Source organism: Atractosteus spatula, chromosome 1 (genome assembly GCF_055471065.1).
Source record: "Atractosteus spatula isolate fAtrSpa1 chromosome 1, fAtrSpa1.hap1, whole genome shotgun sequence".
NCBI lineage: Eukaryota > Metazoa > Chordata > Actinopteri > Semionotiformes > Lepisosteidae > Atractosteus > Atractosteus spatula.
The window spans coordinates 62137197-62164194 of NC_142706.1; the positions used below are offsets into that span (position 1 = coordinate 62137197).

The 26998-nt window shown below is 48.2% G+C and overlaps 1 protein-coding gene across 5 annotated transcripts in view; it reads right to left on the bottom strand.

Moving 5' to 3' along the window:
- The window catches only part of tns2a (tensin 2a), a 70108-nt gene that overhangs the window by 34831 nt on the left and 8279 nt on the right, over window positions 1-26998 (bottom strand). For 2 of the 5 annotated variants that reach the window (XM_088914988.1, XM_088914978.1), the window contains exons 2-3: window positions 7313-7418; window positions 6074-6111 (exon numbers count right to left, since the gene is read on the bottom strand). In XM_088914988.1, coding sequence (XP_088771114.1) covers window positions 6074-6111; window positions 7313-7418 — 144 coding nt within the window. Of the gene's footprint in view, window positions 1-2339; window positions 2360-5794; window positions 5879-6073; window positions 6112-7312; window positions 7419-21988; window positions 22098-26998 lie in introns of those variants that run through there. The other 3 variants (XM_088914996.1, XM_088915005.1, XM_088915015.1) reach the window with 3 other exon arrangements.

Here is a 26998-nt window from a genome sequence, read left to right on the forward strand (position 1 = left end):
ACAGAGTCACACAGCCAGTCAGTGACCCCCCCCCCATCCACTTCCCTCTCTCTCCCTCCCCCCAGGACAGACGCACACTGACAGAACACAAAGTTTTTGACTCTTTCCACCCCCCCCCAAACTGGCTCCGATCCAGAATTCACCACGAAATTCTCTCACCAGAGCACGAGAGGCCTCGCAAAACATCTGCTGCCACTTCCTGGAGGACAGGAGCCTTTTTTCAAATTGGCCCTCGCCCTGTATTTGTTGCTGGGGTTGTCATTCTCAAATAGCAGTTCTGCATGTCTGATCCCCCCCCCCACACACACACACACAACCTGACCCCCAGCACTGCCTCTGAAGACTGAGAACTCAGTTGACGCCACTGGTCACTTTGAAAAGGAAGAGCCAGTGGTCTGTGGAGTCTCATTATAGCTCCAGAGCTTTCGGTCAAGTTAAAATCAGAAGCCTCAACTCGGACACTGAACATCGGCACCATGACACTGACCATGGCGACAGCAGGAGGAGTCTCATAGGACCTCGCGCAGGTTCCAGGGGCCTGACATAGATGCTTGCATAGAAACCCAATGCATACATCACGGGTCTCAGGAGCGGTGGGGAGCAATGCAATGCTTTGAAAGTGAGAATCTGTGTTTTAACACACATGGGCAGCTGAAAGATACTCAGCGACCTCTTTTAACACCGGCCACTTTCGAGCCCCGTTGAAGTCTGACCACAGATGGTTTGCTGGACCTGGGGATCACAGATGGTTCGCTATTTGTCCACTCTAAATTTGCGCACTTTTGGTTTGAAGGTGCCACAAGAATATATACGTCTTCTTAATTTAGGACAAATCACATTCTCACTTCAACACTGTTTGGAGGGGCTAGCTGTATGACTGGAGAAGTAAGCGACTGCTTGAAAGAAAACTTAAAAAATGAAAATGAATGCCAAAGAGCTGAGAATGTGTGCATCTCCAGGAGTACATCGTGCATTTACAGGATCCGTTAGGCGCGTGATCGGAAAGGGATTCGGACTGCAGGTGTGCAGTGGAGGGGGCGGATGTGTGAGTCTGCACGGCTGGCTGTGCTCTGGGAGTCAGCAACACGGTTGTCACCCCCCCCGTAACGCACTGTGCAGAGCTGCCGATCTCTCCTTGGGAAAAGAAAACAGCCCTCCCTAACAACGGAAACTGCTTTTCCTGCTTCTTTCGTCAAAGCATTCCAAGTCTTCTATCCCTCTCGGAGAGCACAGTTTTCCCACTCATCCGCAGTGAAAAAAAAAGGGCTTGTTCCCAATGTCTGCTGTTGGAATTCGCCAACGTACAAACTATGTCAGGTAAGCACAGCACAATGCAGAGTTTACTGCAGAAGAAAGCTGGATGGTAGATTTTAGGAAAACGATTAGACATGCCCACCCCCCCTTCCCAAAGGTCTTGCTCACATCACCCTTCTGTCATTCCAGGCCCTCTCCCTGTTTCACATCCTGCCATACGAGGATGTGCTCTGGGCGTCTTGTTACTTTGTACTTTGTAAGGATACTACTCCCACAACACTTGCTTCCGATGAGATGTCTCTGGCAGTGAAGGTGTGGCAACGAGTGGGGAGCAGTGCTTCTGCAATGGGCTTCAGAGCACTGCGCAGCACAAGCTTTCTGCCCCCGCCTCCTCGCGTTGCTGGCACAAGACCCCAGCCCTCTCCAGTCTGATGCACCCCCCCCCCCCCCCCCCACTCCGATGACCTGGAGTCCATGACATCTCGCAGAGAAACACGCTCCTTTTATAACAAGGAATCCCCCAAATACGATCTTCAGAACTGCTGAGAAGCACTCAGGACTCAGGAATGCAATCTCCAAGGTGCGGAGGTAACACAGCTGATGCTCCAGGAATGATCTTTAATATCTCATAAAAAGGTGTGGAAGAGACATTTTAAAAGCCAACCCCAACCTTCACGTCACCCATCCTTTTGTCTTGCCACAACCGGCGCATAGCTAACACAAAGCAGAGAGCCAGTCCAACGCTGTAATGAACAGCAGTGAAACCAGACCCCTGTGTTTTACTGTGACCTGCAGTCACACAAGAACTCTGAGGAGGACCAAACATTTGCATGCAGTGGAGGAGAAAAAAAAATACAGAAGGCACATGAGCAAGGAAAAATGAAGCAAGCAGTAGCTTTATAAATAAACTCAGGTTTTATGCATAGGTTTGATCATTACATTTTTAAATACTTTATCATTACATTTTTAAATACCTATACATGTACTTAGATTTAGATCATTTTTAAACGCTTATTAAATTGCAGGGGGCAAAGTCTGCATGCTCTGTTAAATGTTAGAAACAAAACAAAACCATGTACCCTGACCTCTTCTTTTACTGGTTTACTGGTCCTGAAAGACAGAATGTCACTCTGCTGCTCGGCTCTGCCCTGGGGTCTGAACGCCGATGTGAGGATCTGCCCCACACCTGGGCATCGAGCCACGGGGAGAGCTCGCCCGGCAGCCACTGGGCTCTCATCGCCTGGTGCTGCTGTTCCATCTGCTGCCTGCTTTCCCCAGCAGCCTTTAACTGAAGAGCAAACATTACACAGCAAACAGAAAGAGCTGCTGAGCCACTGCTGGTAATGAGAGAGGGGTGGGAAAGTGTCTGGAAATTATTAAAATGCCATCTGGCAAGACAAATATCTGTTGATACACGATACATGATACATTTCCATAGATTATCTATTACTCCTCTCTCTCACTCTGCTCTTTTTCCATCTATCCATTCATCTAGGGCTGAAACTCTTCTACATCTTCATGTAGATTTCTATCAATCTGTAGCCTGTGTAGCACATACAGTAGATGAACACAGGATACAACACTGTAAAGATCTCTGTTGTACTTTCGCAGTTTCGCCCATCTTGTATCGCCGATGAGCATTGCTCTTCTTGCTGCTATGATAATGCACTGTGGTATCTCTCTGTATGCCTGAGCCACGATTTCACCGCACTTTAGTACTCCTTAGTCTGCTTTGATCCTGGTGTAACAAGCTCCAGAATGGGGCAGCCATTCCCAACTCTTTGTGAAGGTGTTAAATCAATAACACAGGACAATACACAGCACTAAAACTGAGCCTTACACGACATAACAGTGCACAAATCACATGTACACTGACTGTGGGAAACTTCTGCTTAAGGGCCACACCTTAAACATTATGTGACTGGAAGTTCGTGACTTCTTCTTTTCTCCTGGGGCGCTGCTGCAAAGCTCAATGGGATCTTTAATTGTGATGATGCATTTCCATTTACATGTATGCTACTGCTGCTGCCAAGCACGCACCCTTCCCAACCCCATAACCAGAGTCTTGGTAAGCAATGTTACGAGCCAGAACCACGTGGTCTCAGCACTGATCAGTGACTTCATCGGACCTGATAGGAACCAGATGGGCAAACTGGGGCAATGCTTCACAGCCTCTCTATCACTCAGTGTCCCATTTACTGGTCACCTGCATGTCTGACAGCCCGAACAGGTACCTGGGAAATCACCACGCCATGTCTTTTTATTATTTCTTTTAATAAAAGCCAGGAAGACAGCCTGCATGTCCAGGTCCTTACCCCGCCACCTCTGCCATTCCGTCACCGAGCGATATCATGTTTCTGTTGCCGTAGCGACCCTGGAATGGCTCAGTTGTATTGCTGGTCCTTCTGGGACAAACAGAGCTTCAGAGGGAAAGAAAGACGCCAGTGTTTCCTTCCAAACATTTTGGACACGAGTGCTGTTTGCTGGTTGCCATAACTGAGCAGAACTCCACAGCTGAACAGCAAACTGTTCCCATTCAGACTGCACAGCTATTATACAAGCCTAATAATCCATCATATTGTAAAGTGGGGAAGAAGAGAGCAAGTTACAGCTAACCTCACAGAGCTCCTAGGCAAATACAGAAGAAGTCCAGAGTGCTCTCAATGACTGGTACATGGCTCAAAGTCTAGAGGTGACCTCTTACTGAGACACCAGACCCTTGGCTTTTAACTCCCACTGTACAGCAGTATGATCCATTTCAGGTTTTGTGGAGGAGGCTCCTGCACATACCAGACTCGGGCAAGAGAAAAACAATTAGGCATTTCCTGTTATAACCCTGTGTCCATCTATGCTGATCTGCTTATATAGCCAACAAATGGTGCTGGATCACATACATGCGCCTGCAGCACAAAAGAAGCGTCCCATTTATGAGGGGAATGGATCCTTATTTGAAGGGCCTGCATGCACACACATTGCTGACCTGAGACCACCTGAGAGACCATCAGGAGCTACAACACACGTAGGCCTGTTTTAGGAGCATCAGCAATTTACTGAAAGCCTCTACTAATATTTTTAAAAGCAGCATAGTTTTCGTGAGAATACACCCAACTCATTATTTAGTATGTTAAATACAGAATGATCTGCATCCTGATAAACTTGATCATTACATCCCATGGTTGACGATACATGATCAGTCAATAGAAACTATTGTAGCAGCTAAAACACATCAGTGATTATTACAAGAACCAATGTGTGGTGTTCCTTCTAATTACCAGCATTTACGTCTCTCTTGACATCATAAGGATGAAAGGCCACTTTTTGTAATCCAAACCACTCACCTTTTGGGAAGACAGATCACTCAACTTCTTCATGTCCTGCAGTTTCCCCCAGCTGACTCACCAATCCCTTCCAAACCGGGGACTGGCTACACCACAGATCTAGTCTCCATCAGTACAATCACACAATAATTGACAGCACTCTTCCCATAGTATTATTAAAATCACAAAGTCAACCCAATATTATTTGCAGTCAAATGCACAGATATGAAGAGCTTTAACTAAGCTACAACTATTAGTTGTAATGCTAACCAATGAATAAGTGAATAATAAAGGCCACATCCAGGTCTGCAGACATGAAGCTGACATGATCCATTTTCTCATGTTCAGGGTGAGTGGGACTGGGCAGAATCCAGTCCAGTCTAGACTCTAATTCTCCCTTTGGATCATGCACAGTGTGTTCCAGTATGTGAGAAGCACAGAAAAAGCCCCTTTGAGCCATGCTTTTGTTGACATTTATGTCCCACTTAAACAAGGCAGACACGTCCCACAGATTCAGAGCTTTACATGGGTTTGCATTGGTCTTTCCTGCTTAAAGAGGAACAGTTTGTGGAGACCTGTGGCTCAGGCAGCAGGCAGCAGGTTCAAACACAACCAAGGCACGCTCCCAGCTGACACTTCTGCAGAAACACTTCAGACTGAGCTGCAAATACCCGACTGCAGGTTCCTCTAAGCCCGGCATTCGAGAGCTGAGCCTCTCCCTTCCTGTGTAGCTCAATGGCTGTCAGAAGAGCGTAATGTAATGACCAGGATAGAGGTAGGCACGGCCTCGTCGCCGCCACCTTCTGGCCAATGCCAGCAAAGGCACTGCACTGCACTGCACCGTGACCAGGGACACGTCCATCAGCACAGCAGGAGAGAGAGAGCGAGCGCTTCCCAGCAGCCCGCAGGGACTTTCTTCTAGCAACCGGACCCAGATACTGCATGGAAACAGGAGTCGGAACACATGACCTCCTCCACAACAAGACTCCAGCTCAAACACTTTTGTTAATAAGTGACAAATTAAATGGGTTGCACAACCAAGCTGGCACTGCCTGTGCAGTCGTGACCATGTCGCGCTGTCTGACAGGAGCCAGAATACCCTGAACGAAACAGCTGGATGAGATCCTCAGATCAATCAGCTACTGACTACCAATCCGGCCAGATGCGCCAAAAAAGCCCTCCTCTCATTTATAACCATTCTTATCATCTTAACTGCTCCTAACCTCTGCTTGGCTTCTGAAGATTTCTCAGAACCGGCTGTTCCATGTTCCTATTAAAAGCTCTCTTTGGCCCTGCAAGCTCAAAGCATCTGGCTGCACTGCACACCACAGCCATCCTGTCGACACGAATTCCGACGCCGTTTTCCCACGGATCTTCCACGGAGTCGGCAGCTGACGAATTCCAAAGACTGCGGAAGCCGCTCTGGAAGCCAGCAACCGAGAAGCAAACACAAAACCAACAAATAAACAACAACAAAAAAAGGAGTCAGAACTAACTCTTACCTTTGCTTCACATTTCTTGTGGGTGGCCGTTTTACACACTGCGGAAAAAGAGAGATGGTGGGAAGCACGTGAGAACAGGCAGGAAGGGCCTTTTCTGAGGGGCTTTGAGTAAATTGGGACAGGCTGGGAACACCGGAGTCAGATGGTAAGAAACACTCTCGCTTTTCAAGAGCGTCAGGAGAAGAAGACGCGCCTGCGCCAGGCGCTGCAAACGCACGAGAAGCACACAGAGGCACACGACCCGCAGCTTGAAAACACGAGAAGAGACTCGTGCACAGCAGCATGCGATCTCCTTCATTCACACCAGAGGCAGCAGACACAGCAAGAAAACAAGGTGAGATTCTTGAGAAACGGTTATTAATTTGGCTATAGATTTTATCCAAAGCAACTTCATTTTGCATTCAATTACACAGATGGGCATTTAATTAGCTCAACTGGAGTGAAGTTCCTTGCTCACGGGTACAACTGCAGTGTCCCACTTTGAACCCGCAACTTTCCAGTTATGACTCCAGAGTCCCATCCACTGCTCAACACTATTTTGTGCCCTAAACATTTTTATGCAATGAAACTACTACAGTCATACAGACATAAGGGGCATGAAATGAACTCTGGATTTAAGACCTTCTAATATGTCTTTATACCAATGGGCACTGGAGCAGTTATCTGATTGCTCAACTCCCTAGATGTTGCAAAGGAATGTGCAAACTAAGAGCTCAGTTCTGTTTTCTTCTCATGCGTGGTCCCAGGTTTTGTGGTAGGACCATATTTGTAGTTGTATCAGGTTATTTCACGCCCCGGGCAAGAGGTGCTGGGCTGAGCCACAGGAACTGCTTGTTTTATTGCAGGTCCACTTAAAAGCGTTCTCTGCATCAGGCCCAGTGTGTTCACAGGGCTCAACAGGAGAAGATCACAAAGTCGGTCTCACTTAAACGGTCACACAGATAAGAGACTGAGGCAATGGGAGAGAGATAAAGACGGACAGTGAAAGAGAGACAGAATCAGAGACACAGGGCGGGCAGAGACCATGCCTCGGTGACAGTGAGACAGTCATTGATGGCGTGCATGAGGACGTCAGCAAGACACCAGCACAGCCAGAGCGGCACGTGTGATAGAGCGGGTGAAATGGTGTGAAGAAGAAGAAAGCAAGAGCGAGACCGCATGAGGGAGGAGGAAAGTGAAGAGGCCGGTGCGGACAGCGGACAGTCCGATTTGAGGGGAGGACAGCGGTCAGCTGCTCACCTCGGCAGAAGGAGCCCTGGCTCTCCACGGGCTGCCTGCACACGCTGCACTGCCGCTTCTTCTTGAAGGTCTTCTCCTTGAAGGCGTGGGGCTCTCCCTTCCCCGGCTGCCAAGACAACACACAGCGTCTCAATCACCGCGCGGGACCGCTCCCACCCCTGCCGCGCGAGCACACAAGCATGCGGCCCAGGCCCAGGCCGAGAGCCATGGGGCGAGCCTTTCGTTCCCTCCTTTGCGACTGGCTGCAAGCATTTAATCCGCACCTGCACGGTCACAGAGTAACCCAAGCAAGTTCCACAGCTGGCCAGGGATTGGTATGCGCTCTGAGCTCAAATAGTTCGGGGTTATAAAGTATCGGTCCAAGGGGTTCCCCAGCCCCTGAGCCAGTCCGAGTTTCGGAACCAGTGAGAGGTTGATCATCTATTGTAGCATCCACAATAAGACAACCCACACCTGCTCTAAAAACACATAGGGTGTTTTCAATACACCAGGGCTGCAGGATTCTAGCACACGTGCAGCAAAGCATCTTGTGTTGAAGGTTTTGCTCTCCTCAAGCAAAACCAAAGGGAAGCAGACCTCAGATTTATGTGTGTAAGTACATGTTTACTATACATTGTATCATATATGCATACCTTCACATCTGAAAACAGGAACGCACACACACAATGACTGACAATGGGAACTTTTCTAGAGGGAACAATCCTGAGCCTCAAGGCTCCTGAAGACTCAAGGCTCTGCAAAGCCATGAGGTGCTCCAGAGAGAGTGAGCTTGGATCAAATCCTGAAAGCCTCAGAGATCTCCCAAGACCAAGACTGTCACCTCAGCATACGCAGTCTGTACAAATCCCTTGCACAGAAAACAAAGTTTTTGGGCACAGATGCTCCAAGGCTGGAAAACTCTAATTAGACAGTGTGCCTCTGTGCACTGGCCACCTCAGTGCAGCCTCATGACCCCAGACAAACACACGTACCGTAGATGCTACCTTAGCGTCCTCCTAAACCAACCAGGGGAGAGATCGACAACACCAAAAGTTGAAGTGCCAGACCACACTCCTGATTTCCTGCCAGTGTCCAGCAAGAAGTCGGTAACTGGTTGTAGACATGAGTTTTTGCTCTCAGCATCTTAAAATAGTTTCCCTGCCAGAAGATCTCAGCTGCCACTTGTCAGGATGAAGGTGTGTTGACTATAATGAGACTGCCACTGACAAGCAAGACTCAACAAACTATATGTCACATTAAATTAGGTGCAAAACCCGCCTTCAGACACCTGTTTTTGACTTCCATCTACTCATCTGTTGTGCACATGTGCCTGAAGCTTCATTGTGAGGACAGCCAGTCATGTGCACAGCACACACAAAACACGAGGAGCCTGATTACTGCGGACACCAAGGGCATGAGCTGGGAAACTGCACTGCAGGCTTCCCAGGAGTTAAGGCGTGCCAAGTCGAGTTACACAGCAACACAGCGAATCAAAGTCTTTTTGCCTGGGTTCCTCCATCGTGGACAGGACTGCAGGAGGCTTTGGTTGATCCAGTTAGCTCAAATTCCAGCGATGAAGATAAGGGTGATGACGAGGGCGTTGCTTACTTTCTATCTACCCGCGAGGCTAATGCCTTGAACCAAGGTGGCCTCCTGGACACACAGATGCTGCGGGAGATAGAATAGTCTCTTATGGACTGACGGGAATTCTAGCCACGGAGTCCTACAGGAAATCGGATGACTAAGCCATGCCTGTTAAATGACCCCCTTCCTGTGTCCCCTCCCCCCCGTCATCTCATGCCAAGACCGGTAAGTGGGTGACATAATGCCAGCGTGAAGCCATCTGGTGTGCGTCACAACCCCCACCTCCCTCCAAAAAACCAGACACAGTTTGTTTATACTGCCATGAACCCACGCTGCCTCTCTTTCAGTGTCATGACCACAAGCCATTTCACAGTGCTTCCCAGCAGATGTGCAGTGGAGACTGACAGTACTGTATGGCAGGATAGGGGTCCTCAGCGCAAGTCCTGGGGGGCTGTCCCTGCAAAAGCCTGAAAACATTTGTGTATAACATCCCATGGTGTCACCTTAGATTACATATTTTTTCCATGCTGTAATTATATTTGATATTATTTTGAGGAGGACTTGTCAACTGCAACTACTATAATCGGCTTCAAGCTCGTCAGGTTCTGGCGCTCCAGGGCGGGGGCTCTGACTGCAGGGATGCCACATCATGCTGGATCAATAACGTGATCTGTTCAACAGTCGAAAAAGGTTTTTTATTCTCATTTTGTAGTATCCTTCGGTCATCCACTACTGTGGTCTTCCGTGGTCTACCAGGTCGTTTGCTATTGCTAAGCTCACCAGTGCGTTCTTGCTACTTAACAATGTACCACACAGTTGATTTTGACAGACCAAATGTTTCTGATTGATTTATTCCGATTTTTCAGCCTCATGATGGCCCGCTTTACTGGCCTTGCCACTTCTTTGGTCCTCATGTGGAGAGACAACAGCAACAGATTCCAAATGCAAAAGCCACACGAAAAATCAACTCTAGACCTTTTGTTAGCTCTCTTGTGCATGAACTAAAGATGCAACAACACACAGAAATAACTGAGCAGCCAATTGTCCAATTACTTTAAGTCCCTTGAAATGGGGGGACTATGTATAAAAAGGGCTGTGATTCCTATATGGTTCACCCAATATAAACGTAAATACCCTTTAATTAAAGCTGACATTCTGCGCTGTAACCTCATAGTCATTGTTTCATTTCAAATCCAATGTGCTGGAGTACAGAGCCAAAACAACACAAATTGTGTCACTGTCCAAATACGTACAGACTGCACTGTATATACAAATACAGGACTAGCATTCTTGCTTGTGCTTTAGTTCAAGAGTATCTTATTTGGCCCGCAGTGTTGCACAAGGAAGCCACAGTTCTGCAGCTGTAAAATGGGAAGCATTGCTCATGCTGTCGACACCAGACAGCCATGCCCTACGGTATAAACACTTCTTCTGCGTGAGCGTCTGCATCAGGCCCCAGCAAGATCACTACGTTACCGTGCTGCCCAAGTCATCTCCGGGCCAGCAGCGCCCACCTTGACGAGACAGGACTCCGCCCCATGGCTGTCGACGGACAACTCGCACACTTCAACGCCACAGCTGGGGAGAGGAACCGTGCTCTGCAAACACTTGAGCAGATTACCCAACCATCAGTACTGTCCACCTCAGAGCTTGTCCTGCAACACAGTCAGCCCTCATCCCCATCTGTACCCCTCCTAATTCCACGCCTGCAAGCCCCTGTCATTATCCAGACTTATCCAGAGGCTCGCTGCAAGCCATGCGGCCTACATTTCCCTTTCTGCAGGTGGAAAACAGCGCCAGTCTTCTTCTGCATTTTCACACTCTGCTACAATGCAGAATGGAGACTGGCGAGACTCCCTGTGCCAGCACTGCCCTCCCTCTGCTACAGGCCAAGCTGTCATCACACACACACACACATCACTTCGGGAGACAGACGCCGAAGCACACATTCAAGGGCACTTTCATTTTTTTAATCCAAATGCAAAGTATTTCAATGCCAAATAAATTTGTTCCCATAGCTACATTTGAGGTTTTCTTGGGGAAAAGAGGGAGTCAAATGTTTCCTTCAAAAACAAGACCTTAAATAAAAAATAACCCAGGCTAAATTTAAAACATCCCGCCAAGATGTGTGAAAAACACTCAATTCAATTTCAGCTTTTCTTAAACAGTTTTAACTCCAGAAAAAATATGCATAAAGGTTTTATACTTCTATATGATGCAGAATGTGTACGTTTAACGGAGGCAAAGCTTTGCCTTCCACCACAACGGCTATAAAAAAGCCAACCACTGTGATTCCCCTGCAAGTTGTACAAATCCCAGCTTCTTGTCTCAGCGTGAACTGAAATGAAATGCAGAGAAAGAAAACACATGCTGCACAGACTCGCCGGGTAAAACCAGAGAACTCCAGGGCTCGTGCCCCACACGATTTCCTGCCTTTCCAATTGGAAAAGCCTTTCTTGCAAACCCTCAGCAACCTCATCGATCTGTATTTTTCCAGAAACCGTTGCGCGCAGAGTGTCAAGCATCAGGAAAGCGTGATCAAAACAAAACTGAGCGAGACACAGCATGGATCTTTGGCGTTTCATCATCCGTGAATCTGACCTCTAAGACAATGATTAACAGGCGCTTGATTAACAATCCGAACTCTGCATTCCATCGTCATGGTATTGTTTACAGTTTTAAAGCGAGTGTAGTCACATACCAGACCATTGAATCAATTCCCCTTAGGAACTTGCCTTCGTAATTGTGTTTTTAGTACACAATTAATTGAATTCGAGGATCTGGCAGCATTAAGGTGGCCTTGGTGGCCAACTGCTTGTTGTCATTTCCTGTGCCAAAGGAAGCCTTGAGCCAAGTACCGTCAGGCAGTGCCAAGTTGTCATAGGAATCCAGGGCTCATTCCGGCGTTACAGCTGTGGGAAGTGTGTTGGCAAATCGATTCATTTGCAGCGCTGTGGCTCAACCAGAGGCTGATGTTAGCCTTGTCATGGCGTGTCTCCTGTATGCCTCCAGATCGATCGCAAACCCACCAACACTACCCTCTCCATCACGCGCCCGCTGCCCTCCATGGGCTCCTGCAAGTGCCATCACCAGCCCAGTAATGACGCTGCCACAGGCGGCGGGCCTGGCCTATGGGATCACAGCAGCAGGGAAACGCTAGCACCAAGCACATCAGGGAAACCTAGCACCCAGACAAAATCCTTTCACCGCTGGGCTGCCTGGGTCACACCGTTGACATTTCCTATTCTTTAGTCATCCAACGCTGTGAGCGTCCAAGCACAGGTTCCGCCGTGGGCATCTGTCGCGGGAGGCGGAGACTCGCGTGCATCGCTGCTTTTACCATCACCCACCCTGTACCTGAGCAGAGAAAAAGGCTTGCACAATAACCCAGAAAGGCTTGGGCTGCACCACCCACCTCTTCCCCCAGCACCACAACGGGCTTCTGCCAGACAATATAGGATACTAACCTGCACTGTCTCCAGGCCTGTGTAGTGAGTCACGGATAACGAATGCAACACACACTCTCACACACAAGACCCAGGTGGACCTGCAACAGGACAGCTACAGCAGCAAATCACCAGCCAGCCAATGACTCAGTGTGTTGCAAAACCCACGTTTTGCAAAAGGCAGCACAACAGGATGGAAAGCATTCCCAACACTTCTGCACTGGTCTGGAGACTCTGCAATCTCTTGCACTCTCTGACACCCTGTGAGCAAGAAGCTAAGGCAGACCGTTCTGCAATAGCCACTAGTGGCCCGTTTAAAAAAACAAAGGCATGCAAACAAAGGGAAGCTGCTGGGCCTGACCTGCTTATCCTGTCATTAGTACAGGGCTATTTTTATCCCAGGAGCCTTCCCAAACCTTTTCCCTGAACGATCCCAGCCGAGTGACTCACAACGTCGGCAAAGTCCGGCCTGACTCACGCAGCAGCCACGCGCTCGGTGTGAACCAGGGGCGTCAAGCCTGTGACTGGTGCCGGGGGTCAGGAGGCTGCGGGTCTGATCAAGCAGTGCCCGTGCCGGGGAGGGACACTGGCAGCTGGGCAACGGGCTAACATCCCTTCCGGCTGCCACCAGGCCAGTGAGGCTGGAACTGGCACCCCAAACCAAACAGTCTTGAGAGCGGCCCGCCGCCCAGCCCTTCCCCTTCTCCGAGGGGTGAGGAACTCTCCTCCAGGATCCTTTGGACAAGTCCAGAGGCAAATCACAGGGGATCCCAGTGTCACAACGGCACAAAGCGGCAGGAACAACGAGCTCTGTAGCTCCTGACGTTCCGAGACTTGGTGCTCTCCGGTGTCGCCAAACCAGCCCCGGATTCTTGTCGATTCCGAGTAAAACCCAGGGGCTGGAGGACAAAAAAAGATCTCCCTGTTCCTAGGTCAGAACTAACCTCCAGAAAACTGCAGAGAAAAGGACTAACGCTGAAGTGCGATCCCCTCCTGAGCGTCCCACTTGTTAGCTTTTCATTTCTGACCCATTCGGAGCACTTACCCAAGCCTGCTGTTCTGTATTAACAGACCTCTGAGGGCTTCATGGTTATTGTTGTTATTTAATTAACCTGGCTCTCCGCCGCACTTTTCTGCTCATTTCCTGCCAAAATCCACAGGGCAGGTGCCAGTAACCCCCAGCTCCCTTCAGTGTCAGTTCTCCAGGTGCGCGAGTCCTTATTAAAGCCACTGGGCGCGAGCTGAACCCCTCCTCCTCCTGCCTCTTTCCACCGCCTCCTCCCGGGCAACCGTTTCGTCTTCCTCTGCCCGCGGTGACGGGCCTGGGGAGCGACAGCCCCACAGAGGTTTCTGTTTGGACAGCTGGCGCCGACGAGCGCTCATCGTCATCGCTGTTATCTCAGCGCCCTGAAAGCACAGTCCTCTCAGAGCAGAGCGCATGGCTCTCCGAAACTCAGCGCCTCTCTCGACGAGAATCCGCAGTGAAAGACAAGACAGCGGAGATTTCACATGCATGCTGAAGCCAGTGCAGTTCATGTCCTTCGTATAGTGCAGACTAAACGCAAAGCGAGGGAGCAGTGAAACTGCGCACAGGACACTGCGACCCACCTGCTGAAGCGTCAGTCTGAACACCAGCAGTTTTTTCCCCCCGTTTCTGACTGCAGCTAATAACAAGGACATGGAAATGAGTCTCACTGATAAAAGATGCCACCCTTGTGCTTGCACATAAAATTTTCTCTAAACCCTCCAAGATGACTAGGGCGGCTTTTCCTTAAAAAAGTGCACATATTCGCAATAAAATTCCACATCAGGATGGACTGACTTATTTTATCTTCATTCACAAAATACTTGCCATCTGTCTGAAGCACAGTTTCCTAAAGGCACAAAGAAGCAACCTAAAATAAAGTAACATATTCCCATAAACGAAGACCACATTATTCAAAATATTTTTCTTCCTCCCACTCCTAGCTCACAGGTCTCTCGGTTTTTCAAACCCTAAAAGTAACACTCAGATGACTGTTAACTAGTCATTTAACTTCTTACCTTGTTTTCTGCGAGGGCACCAACAAAACAGGAGCAGCGACCACAATCCAAAGCCGATCAAGACTGCCATTCGACACCACGCCCACCATCACACCCCCATCGGGCACACGCCAGGCTGCCCACATAGCACCTCCATACTGAGCCCCGTGGGCACAAACCAAGCGGCCGGCCAGCCACTGTCCCGAACCACGTCAGTACAAGGCATCAACAGAGGCCTGTTCTCCCCTTTCAGCCTTTCGACACGAAAACCAGGATGCCTCCATACTCCCCTCCCAAAAAACAGCCAGGCCTTTTCCTGAAAAAAATAAAAATGTGCCACCACCCAAGAAGAGAACAGAGTGGGCATTGAGGAGAAAAGTCAACGCCCCCCCCCCCCCAACACACACAAACACACTGTACCCCCCTCCCCATCCCATACACACTGCCGCCCACTCCTCCTCCAGAATCAGCTCAAAAATAGAACCAAGACAAATAAAAGCGACTGTAAATGCAAGGTTGGGGCCAGCGCCTGACTGCCTGTGTATACAGTAGGAGCACAGTGGCAGAAGGGCGAGTGAGCGAGGAAAAGGCGCCTCCTCTTCCTCCTCCTGTCCTGTGCCCTAACACACAGCCGCACTGCAGGGAATCGGGGGTTTCCTGGGAGCAAGCTTACTTGTTTAAGGATCAAGTTCCACGGTTCCAAGTTGCAATCCTTCTTTCTTATGTCAACTTGTAAAAGACAACAACAAGCGTTGTGATCCAGGCCCAGGCAAAGAAGAGCTGAGCTGGTGTGAAGCTAAGATGTCTTTCAGGGATGCAGAGGGGAGCCCTCTCTCCTTGGGGCTCTCTGACTTTCCTTCCCCTCATATAACCCTCCTCCAACAACATCATCCCAATCACCAGCCCACCCCCTTCTAGGAAACTCAGCATGACTAAATGCTATATGCAGCTTTTCACTACATGCTTCTGTAGAGTAGCATGTGTTTTAAGCAAATGACACTACCCTCTGAACAGCACCCTGAGACTATATACTATTCTTATACGAGTTTCAAGCACTCCTTACACAATCCATCATCAGACTCTGGCCATTTTGTCCCCTTGTCCTCTTATCCACATAAGCATGGGTGCTAACAGGTGTTCCAGAGCTTCATCAGAACAGTGTACACCAGACCCTGTAGGTTGCAACAGCTAAAACAAAGCGATCAGCTGCCCTGTTGGCCGGGATGAGAGGAGGCAGGTTTAGTGCCGAGTTCTCCAATACCCTCAGTACTTCCGAACCTCACTGAAGGTAACTTGATGTGGATCTGGAAAACCTGAATGAGAGGGACGCCTGTCAGATTTCCACAGGTTGAAAAGGAAAGCCCCGAGGCGCCCCCCCCCGATCTCTTTCGAAGGGTTGGCGTCCACACGTGGGCATACGATCGTCAGCCTCTCCCCTGCGGGACACCCAGCTCCCACAGGGGTGGGACTCTAAACAGAGAGACGCACTGTTCCAAGACTGAGCTCAGTGCTCCTCGGGGCGCAGGCAGCACACACTTCCTGGCAGGGTGCTTTTTTTCCCGCCCTCCTTCACTTAACCCTCTCCCCTGCAAGGCCGCCTGCGCCGCACACAGCATGGTCTGTGCCCAGTAACAGGCTGCAGCTCAGAGCTACACCCTTTCTAGCAACTGCTCCATACTAATGCTCCGGAGTATTAGCCCAGCACCAGAGACAGACAGTATTCAAAGTCCTCAGAGGCAGCCCAGAGAACTTCTTTAAAATGAACAATGAGACACAAATCAGAGAACAAAAGTAGAAACTAGGGGTAACTGCATTTTAGAAACAAGAACAGGAGGCCACATCCTTACACAAAGCATGGTGGGAGAGTGGAACAAGTTACCCAGATGTGTAGTTGAAGTCGATGCCCAGATATCTTTCAAGAATCTGCAGGATGAGATCCTTGGATCAGTCAGCTAAAAACTACCAAGGGCAGATGAGCTGAATGGCCTCCTCATTACCTTTCTAATTCGCTTATGTTTGAAGTCACCACCGAATCACTAAGATATAATGGTAATAACAAGCCAGCAAGATCTTTAATTACATAGTGTGGAGATTAAATAATGCTGTTCCACTGCCCTAGCCTTTACATTCCCACTTCTATGCACCTGTGATTAGCCTATTTCTCTGTTTAACAGGTTCATTTTCTCTGCCTTTTTTAATTAAGTAGAGCTCCTTCAAAGCAAACGTGCAATTATTCCTCTGTTCATTCCACAGATGTTACTTGGCAACGAGAATATCACTGGTATGTTTTCAACAAAGTGTTTTTTTCTTCTTGGTGTTGGCCATTTCCATGTTGTTTGATTATGAACGGTCAGTTAAGGAGAAAGTGTTAGCTATTGCTCATTACCATCAGTCTGTGGCCTGACTGACGGGAGACCAACACCACTTCTCCTCCGGGCTGCAGCCGGACTGGAATGAGGTGCCCAGTTCCAGCAGGATTACGGAATGTGTCTTTTGGCTCCAACTCTGAGGTTGTCCTCCGGCTGATCCACTCTGAAGTGTCAAAGACAGTTCACGGCTCTGCATGCGAAACGCACCATTTTCGAGTTCGAATCACAAGTTCCTTCCAGCAGGGGAACATTTCTTAAACTGCTTGTAGCCTGTGGATTAAAAGCCCAAAATCTATATCACATCCTTTGCATTTTCTCCATAACGTCATTGAAATTCTGCAACAAGTTATTTTATTACTTAATTTTTCAAGCTACAATATGTCCCCACTCGCACCAGTTACAGAATATCAAGAGATACCACATGTCTTTCATTGTCCTTGAATTTTGTGCTTTACAACTGATGCTAAGACTTCTAAGTGAACTAAGGAACGTGCACATTGAGAAATGTTTTGCATGGTGCATGTGTTCGACAGGCACGGCCACACTGAATTAACGTCAGCCTCGTGGGAAACGGATCCAGTTCACATGGATGTTACCACACACACCTAACACCCAGCGTGCACACAGAGAACAACCAGGAATAATTCCAAAAGCTTTGCGATTTATCAAAGTCCAGGGCAGCTTCTGTTATTAGGACCACTATTCTGAAGATGCGGTCACTCAGGCTTGTAAAGACTGGATTGGCACACTGACACATAGGCTGCCAGTTACCCAGTACATGTGTCACCCACACACACAGCCCCCCAGTCTCACACATCCTCCAATGCCAGGCTATTGTTCCCGGAATCCTGCCACAGTTCCGGAACACCCATTGTCCCCCTCCAGCCCAGTTATCAAAACCTGGATATTTATAACACTGATGTCATCAGCAGAGAGCACAGATTAAAAATACAATGCAGGAGACTTTTAATCCTATATAGAGGCGAGACCTCTTACAAAAATCATTGCTCCCCTGTGCCACTTCGGAGCTCTTACCGAGGCCCCTGCGCTCCTCCAGATGAAACTTTAATGGGTTGCAGGAAATCGGCTTTGCTTATGCCTTTCAACAATGTGAGCTCTGGAGAGCAACACACGGCAGGTCAGAGGGCGTGTGCTGGATATTACAACCCTAATATCGCACTCCCAGGTGTCCTCTGGTATATAAAGTGCTTTGGCATCCTTTGGGATGAAAAGCCCAACACATATGAAAAAAGAACATCCAGTATTGAATTTTAATTCAAGCCTTACAGAACTCGTGAGTCTACATGAGTTTTTAAACCTCTCTAGAGCACGATTCCCACGGGACTACAAGTTTACACCCCTTTAAACAAGTACCGTTACACGTGTGTGTTTTGCCCTGTCTTGTTCACTTTCTGCTGCTATGCATTGCAAGTCTTGAGTTTTAGTGCCCAGCCTTTTATACCCAGTTTGGCCTACATCGTGCGAAAGAGCCACCACAGGCTAAAAGCCCGAATTGTGTTTAATAATGTAGGGACGACAGGAGCCGCCTGAGACAGTCAGTCCTGTGCACACACGGCTCACAAGCAGGCGGCCTCCTCTGGAACTGCTCAGAGCTGCAGGACAGTCCCGCTGTGTGAACCCGAGCAGCCCGGCTACGTCTCCTCCGACGGAGACAAGCGCTGCGCTCCACAGCTCTCCCGCTCTCTCTGGACAGAGCTGGACAGGCATCCCCCAGAGGCACCAGGACCCCGGCTGACTTCATCAATGCCATCGCCGGCTCCGATTCCCCCCTCCTCGCCTCTGCTCGAAAGACCTGGGAGGAGGCGTTACGGAGGTCACACCGATAAGGAAAAAAGCTACGTCTTGGCAAAACAAAAACCGGGGGAATGAGCCAGTAGGGACTGAAAGAGCTGGCGGGTATTTTGAGGTTAGTTTCCGTTGTGCTGGTGTGAAAACGGCGCAGGAGCGCCCCGTTGTCCAGTGATATCTGGATTCCTTCGCTTTTTAGCATCCCGGGTTCCTGAAACTCGGGACAGCGACCTGAAAAACTGGGAAGACGCTGGCTAGAAGAGGGAGGGCCGCGCTTGGCTACAGGCAAGGGAGAGTTGGTGCAGTGGCCATCACCAGTGCTGCAGGGCCCTACAGAGATGCACGCTCTCCCACAGCACTCTGCTCATGGGCTCTGCTGTGCTCCGCTGGGAGCTCTTCCACATCCCGTCTGCCCTCCTACCCACAGGGATCCCCGCTTCGATTTTGGGGCGCAGGGCAGCGTGTTCCTCGCCCTCCTGCCTGTCCCCAGCAAGCGGACATCCAGCAGGCTCGGGGGGGGGGGGGGGGGAGGGAGGGAGGGGACCTGAGGGGGGGCCTTATCTCAGAGCTGGGACAGAAACGCCTGCGCTGCCCTTTCCTTCATGCGTTCCTCTTCCCAGAAAACGACTCACTCCCACTTCCCCGCACTGCCGAGCCGGATTCTCGCTCTCTGACTCCAACCTCAGCTTGCAAGGTTTCACAAGGGGGGTGGGGGTGATTCTTTAACCCTTTTTCTTGTGGAGTTCTGAAAAGGGGCCAGCTCTCCTGGATCACCACACAGCAGCCAGGGGCAGATCAGGCAGAGAAATCATTCATAACGTTGCTCCACGAGAGCCTGCCACACATGTTTGTGATAATTTAGGTTTTCCTCAGCACTGCTAAATAAAAACTTTCCCTCCCTATCCTATAGGCCATCTCCTGCAAGGCCCCTAACCGGGCAGGATCACAGGGTCAGATCGGCCTGCAGAAACCTCAGAGATTAGATAACCTGAAGCCCCTTGAGAGCATCGGAGAGATCAGCCTGAACCATCGGCTGGTTAATCAATACAGGCTGTCGATGCTGTGCTTGAGGTTTAAGCCTCGATCACCTCGCTGTCTTTCTAACTCACCCACCTCCAGGACAGACTGCACGGAGGGAAGCGGACCGGGGTGTGTGTGTGTCAGGGCAGAGTCGAAGCGTTTGGTCCAATCTTAAAGCGCGGTGCTAAAATCGGAGAGGCAGAGGGGAGTCTGGCTAAGCAGTCCAAAAAATATATATTGTAACGCAACGGGGGCTCCGGCGGGCGCCCTTGCCGCATCTGGTCGGCCCCATCCCGACTGAGGCTCGAACCCGGGACGTTACATTGGTGTCAGCAGCGGGGTGGGATAGCCCTTCGCCGGGGACGGCGATTTAAGCGGGGGAGAGTGTAACGCTTACGGCCGACAGGTACTGTGTAAGAGCCGGCGTACCAGAGCAGGTGACGTCACCGCCCTTCCCTGTGATAGCAGGACTACAGCTACTGGGCTGTGGAGAGATCTCTCTTTAGCTCACGGGGCTAGGTCGCTGCAGAGAGACGCGGAAGTCGCGGGTTCGAGCCCCGGACGGTGTGGGGCCGACCTGATGCGCCAGCCTGAGCCCCCCTTGCGTTACAATATTATACAGGCAACGGGGTCATCGGTGAAGTCAAAGCTACAAATCGCGGATTAGAGTCTGATTTCTCCCGGCGCTTCTCCACCCCGGGGTTTCCAGTCCCATTCCCATTCCCATGGGACAGGGCGCGCGCCTGACTCGCTGACTCTCCTATTAAATTAAATTTCCTGCCGCCGTCCGATCTTGAAGCGCGTATTTTATTCACGTCTAAACGCGAGCTCCAACCCAAGCTGTCGCCAAGAGATCAACTGCTCCGAGTAAAAAATCTGAGCATCCATGCAGAAAACAGCAACTTGGACCGACGCGTCGGTCGCTTTGAAATCACCGAATCGGTACCTGGCCGACACACTCCGCCCCGCACCGCGGCTGCAACGCACTTCTTCCAGAGCTATAAATGGGACAAATGCCACCTATTCTTTCGGTTAAGCACTAACAAACAAACAAAATACTTCATATCCAAATTTAAAATGAGCACGTTTTTTTTATAACGGTTAACTACGACATCGCAATGAACTGAAACAAAACAACAGATGGACGGTACGTTCACAGCAAATACGACGAACCTCGGTTCCGAAAGAGGGTTTGGGGTTCTGCTGCCCCGTTTTCCTAAGGGACCGTCTCATTTTACTCCCCTCCCGCCCTGGTTAAAGCCCGGCGTGCGGGGGGCGCAGTCAATAAACAGAAACGTAGCGAGAACCGCCGAATAAAAAAGAAAAATAAGCTTCGGGAATTTAAGTTACAAAAAAAACCCACAGGAAATGTAAAAACGGTCCAGTTCCATGCATGTATGACATCTGAGGGGAACATATAGCTGGACCTGAGCGGTGACGCAGTAAGTTTCTGGTCAAGTTTCCGAACACCTAGAGGAGGAGGTTATTTGATACCTGCTGTATCCGAGGTGTGTACCCTCTTAAAGCTCGGCTTTTTTTTAATGACGACACCTCACTCACCTTCACCAGCAACAACAACAAAAAAAAAGTATGAAAAGGCGATGATGGGATTCGCAATGCTTGAAAGCCAAGGTTTTCGCCCAACTGATCTCTAAAAATGGCTACTGCCCGGTGAACTGAATTTGGAGTAAAAAAAAAAACACGACCACACAAAAGACCACCACCTGAAGGAAAATCGCTATGCTTAAACCATTTTTTCCCCCAACTGTCACTTTCTATCCTGATATTTTCGATATCTGTCGTAATGTTTACAAAAAGAAACAGAGCGCTGAAAATTGCCTTGTTTCTCCTGATAAGAGTTGACCGGGAGAGAAGTTATCCCAGTTTACTGTAAACAGCCCACGCAGCGCCAGGACGAAACGTGGACTGCGTAAACACTACATCGGCACACAAGACTTTGTGTAGCGAAAAGCTAAAATGTCACTTTTACAGAACCAGCAGCTGCTCAGCTCAGCTGATCTGACCGGCTAGAAAGCGGTCTTTGCAGTCACAGGCTAATGAATTAATTTGCTCCTCAGACACTTTAACAAGAAAAGTAATAGAATATATATAAATCACTGTTAATGTTCAACTCTGTAGTATACTGTTGTGGAGAAAAATACACCAATTTTAGATACAGGAGTTATTACAGCGATTCGGACGGAAAGCAGTTATTCAATTGCAGCGCATTTCACTTAGCGCGAAATGACGCTACACAGGATAATCCAATATCGTCCCTTCAGCATATAAAACATTTTAAACACGCTGAAACAAACACAGAAACGGAACAAAACGCGTTTCCTGGGGGGTCCACAATTTATTATATAAATTCTAAATTACATCAAGTATAATTCCAAAGAACTGTAATTAGAAACCGTTCATATGACGAGATAATATTCACTCCCTACCTTACTCATGTCTATGGAGGGAATTTCGTCAACAAAATCCACTTTTTGTTTTCTTTTTACATTCCAAAGGGATATTTCTGCTCACCCAATTCCCACCGCACGCGAATCCACGGCGAAGTTGTTTTGCGAAGTTTCCCTGGACTGTGGTGGGAGGGGCCAAGCAAGGGCGGGGACAGGGGCGGGGACATAGGGACGTTTCGGGGAGTCTGGTTGGTCACAATCCCGGGCCAAGGGGCGGGGACGAGAGGGAAGAATTCTGCCAGAGGGTCGTGACTCAGTGCGAGACTTCGTTCTCAATTGGATAAAGCCAGGTATAGGGGCGGGTCACATTGGTGGAAAGGCGGGTCTTGGATTAAGTGGGTGGGGTTCCTGCACTCTGATTGGTTTAAAGAAATGCGTGGCATTCGCACTCTGAAATCGCTTTTTCAAAAGCGCCCCCTCCCATAATGATTAGTGTTTCCAGAAGGATGGAGATTAAAGTCATGGAAATGTGTTGTCAGATCGGACGCGACAGCCAACCTAATGAATAAGATAATTTTCGTTGTTGTACTTCAGAAACATTTAACGACGGTGAAACGTGCGGTAACCAGCATATCTGATATTTGTTTTTTTTTCCTTCGCTTTATAGAGGTTAGAATAAGTTCATACAACTGACGTCAAGTAATGTAACATTATCAATGCGGTGCTTTTCCACAGAGAAATTAAACCTCCAGTTTCAAAACGGTACAAATGCCAACTTGAAAAGGATGCCGCGCCCCAAATATTCAATGCTTTTTTCTTCCAAACGCTTCTCAAATTTTCAGCGAGAGGGGTTGTCGATATTATACACAAAGCCTTTGCCAGTTGCAGATTTTTAACTGTGAACTACGTAAAACTCTTTCAGCATAATGTCTTTTTCTTTTTTTTGGGGGGGGGGGGGGGAGTAAATTGATTCTTGGTGTTCCTTGTCACAAAGTTAACACAGCTCCGTCTTTCTTCTGTCATGAACTCAAATTACAGGTTTGTACCAGGACCTTTAATCTAGAGAGTTTAGATGACCATGTACTAAACATGTTGGCTGCTCTTATGAGCCTCTTTGGGAATTATCCTAAAGAGGTCCCCATGACGTGCTGTTTCCCACAGTGAGAGCAGGCCTGCATCCAGGCTCGATTTACTTTCTGAGTGTTAAAACTTCCCGACTGAAATCTGGACATTGTTGGGGAATGACAACATCAGGGAGGTCTGGGATCCAGGTGTAGGCAGCGCTCGGAGAAGGGCATGGAGTTGCTCTGGGGGAATTTCACTTCAATGCCGCGATGAAAATGGAAGTGACACCAGATGCCGTTAGCTTTCTTCGGGTGAATTCAAGGGCTCCGGGGGGAGAGAGAGAAAGGACTTGCGAGCAGATGTGTGGGGAGAAGGGCAGCAGTCTGGCCTCATACAGTGAAACTGCTCACCCCCTAGATTCCCATCCTCGGGGATCCAGGGTTGGAGGCGCCTCTCCGGTCCAGCTGTACGGAATGAGTTTCGGGATCTATCAGCCTGGGGATTCAGGGGGACCAGAGGGACTCCACATTTTAAACTCATCTGAGGTATAGAAAAATTCACCCCTGTGTAGCAGTTAAATCTCTGCATGAAGATGCCAATTCCATAGGAATAACAAGAGGGAATTCCTCGTTCTATGGACAGATTTGCCATGTTCTAAGATTACATTTGTCAGCTGTGATCAAAAAATAAAAACTTGCTCTTGCGTAGAACAGCCATTTGTTATACACATGCTTTTATGAGGATCGGTCATGGTCAGCTTGTGATTCTCCACCTGTCCGGCAACTATTGCATAAATATTAGTCAAAGTCCCTCATCTTTAATTGACATTATGCACCTTTCCTTAAACAATCTCCTTTAACACAAGAACATTTCTAGGAAACACAGATGTGGAACATTTTGGACTTTGCACCTAAAAATTGTGGCTATTTTAACTTCTTGGGGACTGTCATGCTGAACTAAGAATCCATAGGTTGTTTAGGTACAGAAGCAATTTTAATCTTTTTGTAATTATAGCCTGACAGCACCAACGATAAACCTATTTTAATTCCTGGCCACCAGTTGTCTAACTTCTCTTTTCCTCCGTGCTATACACAATAGTGTAACCGATCTTGCAGCCTCCAAGACAGAAATGGAGACAAAATGTCAGGAGTGACCCCAACTTTTCAGTTTCTCTTTTTTCCCTCGTGATGTTTAAGCGTGGACGTTTTAAAGTAAAATATTTCAGTCTTTGCTTCTGTGCTCTCAGGTTTTCGGTCTTCTGAACTGAGACTTGAAAGATGTACAGTCCATCAGAACCCAGGATAATGCCCATGCACACAAGCCCCATCAATGGTGAAAGAGGTCAAATGTGATGAGATCAAAGGTCAAAGTGCAGGCTGGCACAGACCCGAGCCATCACGAGCAACAGACTTGCTGCCTCCCAGTCATTTGACTTGAATATTTCACACCACATTACCCACAGAGCCACACTGATTGCCTTAATTTATCCTGCCCTCTCACGTGATTTCCATTAGCTTGGCGCAGACAAGAGAGGGAGAGTCTGAGCGTTTTGTATTCAACTCGGTCTCTTGTCTCACTTGGGGTCTTCATTTGCAGAAGCAAAGCGTGTTGGAATGTGCCATTTGTGCTCCCTCCAAGTTCTTCATCGCAGTCTAATTGGTTTCAGTTTCCTATGAGGAGCATATTTGTACATTTACTTCCTGCTCTTAAAAACATCTCTCATGGGTATCAACCCTGCACTATTTCCTGAGTTTCAGAACCGGCTTCGTTTAGGTGTGCTGTCTGAAACGTAGCCAACTGGACCTGCAGAAGGAACAAAAGCTCATTACGGGCGTGTTTGACAAAGTGTCCTTCCACCCTGTGACTGTTCATCAACAACTGACCAGCTACTAAGAGCTGTCAACTCAGAAATAACAGGCAGCACGCTGAGGAGAGGCTGTGTACAGATCTGTGTGCTGAGGCTGTTGGAAACAGTACTCCTGAAGTGGAGTATTATTGACATTCAGGATTCACTGAAGAAACAAGTTCAAAGACTAAACAAGCAAGCAGATCAAGTCATTAGTGGAGCTGGGCTGGAATGAAACCATCAGACAGTGTCCCTGCAGGACCAGGGCAGGGAATCACTGATCTACAGTTTACATATCTGCTACCTACACCCTGCACTGGTCTGAATAACATGTCGTCAACCTGATTTCTCAGTCCTGAATTTGGTCTCTTTCTGAATTTCTTTTGCAGCTTCTACAGTTTCGCAGCTTCGCTAAGCCTCCTAGTCTGATTGACTGGTTTGACTGGTAAAACAAAATCTTTACTGATCACCTTTAAAGCTTAGCATTATACCAGAAAAGAGTCCTTTATGTGTTCGTACATTAAATATAACATCATAAGAATGTTTAAAATGTATACATTTATTTAGGGATAGGGACCGGCTGCATAATTTTTATTAACAAATTATATTTGTCTACTACTGCTGAACAAGGGTGCACCAAAGAGTTAAGCTTTGCCAGTAATCACACATTTATCAGTCTTATGCTGAAGTTCTGCAGTTTAGCACATCTATAGTAACTGAGCTGTAGATACTCAGCGGTTGCCTGGGAGTGATAACTGAAAAGGCCAAATCCATGCGCAATGGCTCCACCTGTTGGACATGAGAAAAAATGCACTAAAGTCTAAATATTTTTTAAAAAGGCAAAGGAACTCAGTAGGCTTTTAACATTTCAAGGTGATGAGATAAACCATACATCACTGCCAGACCACCAGTGGAAGATGAAACCTGACTTACAGATCCTAGCTAATTAAGAATTTGTGGGAAAAAATATCTCATTAGCAATAATTATGCACCTGTTCCCCAATCCTAAATAAAGTTCAAATTTGCCCTGATTCTGCTTGGTTTTTCTTGCAGATTAAGAGGTGCCCACTTCATATTTATCCAGATAAAAATCAGAAGACAATTTCTGCATTCACTGATCTTTGTTTTTCATTTCACCTCCTTGTTCATGGTACTTCAATTTCACTTTTTCACTGGAACGGCTGGTAAAGTACTAATGTTTTTCAGCTGACGGTACATATGTAACGTTTCACAAATGCACTTCTGTGAAGCGCACTTGGAATTCATCTACAAATCCAGGGCAGGAATCCAGGCCTCCTTCTGCAGTGCTGCCAGCGCGCATTCCTAGAGAAACTGTCCCTTTGGCAGCCCGTGCTCAGCCCGTTCTTTACAAAGCACTTCTCTGTCGCTTAAATGTCCCCCCCAGCCCTGTCTTTCCCCTTTGCAGGACTCTAGGGAATAACTCAGCACACCCAGGGGACCCCTGCATACGTGAGGTTTGTACACTGTGCATCTGTTATGAGCCTGAGATGTCTCTTTTAAAACACATACTTTTAAACCCCATGTTTTTTTTTTAAATATTTTACCCACAGTGCCACAACCCATGCTTAGAGACAGTGCAGAAAGCTCAGCTTGGCCGATCTCTGCCTGACCTTCAAGTTCAATGCAGCTGCGTGAAAGCACGCTTCGACCATTCAGAGTTTGCCATAGAATAGCACTGGCTGAGATGGGTAACTCTGAACACCGAAGAACAGCTCCATAAACAGGTACCAATCAGTTAGCAAATGAAACACTCTGTAGGTTCACGGAGCAATGGTGAGACACATAGCCAAGTCATGATACCTTTCAGGATTTGATCCTATCTCACCTCCAGACTTTAAATTTGAGTAGGATTTGTCACCTGCTTGTATAATGCATAACGAGTAATCAAACAATTAGAACAAATATAGACTCATCCAGCATTGGTCATTTTCAGCATTCCTATTAATGCAAGTTCAACTATTCAGCTGCTTCATCAAATCCAACATCCAAATACTGTGCTTTCCTAGTACAATCAATCACGTCAAGCCACGTCTTTTTAAACCAGTCCCATTGCCTAAGACACTGGACACCGATTCTCCTAATACCCTGAAAGTGCCTTTCCATTTCCACAGCACAAG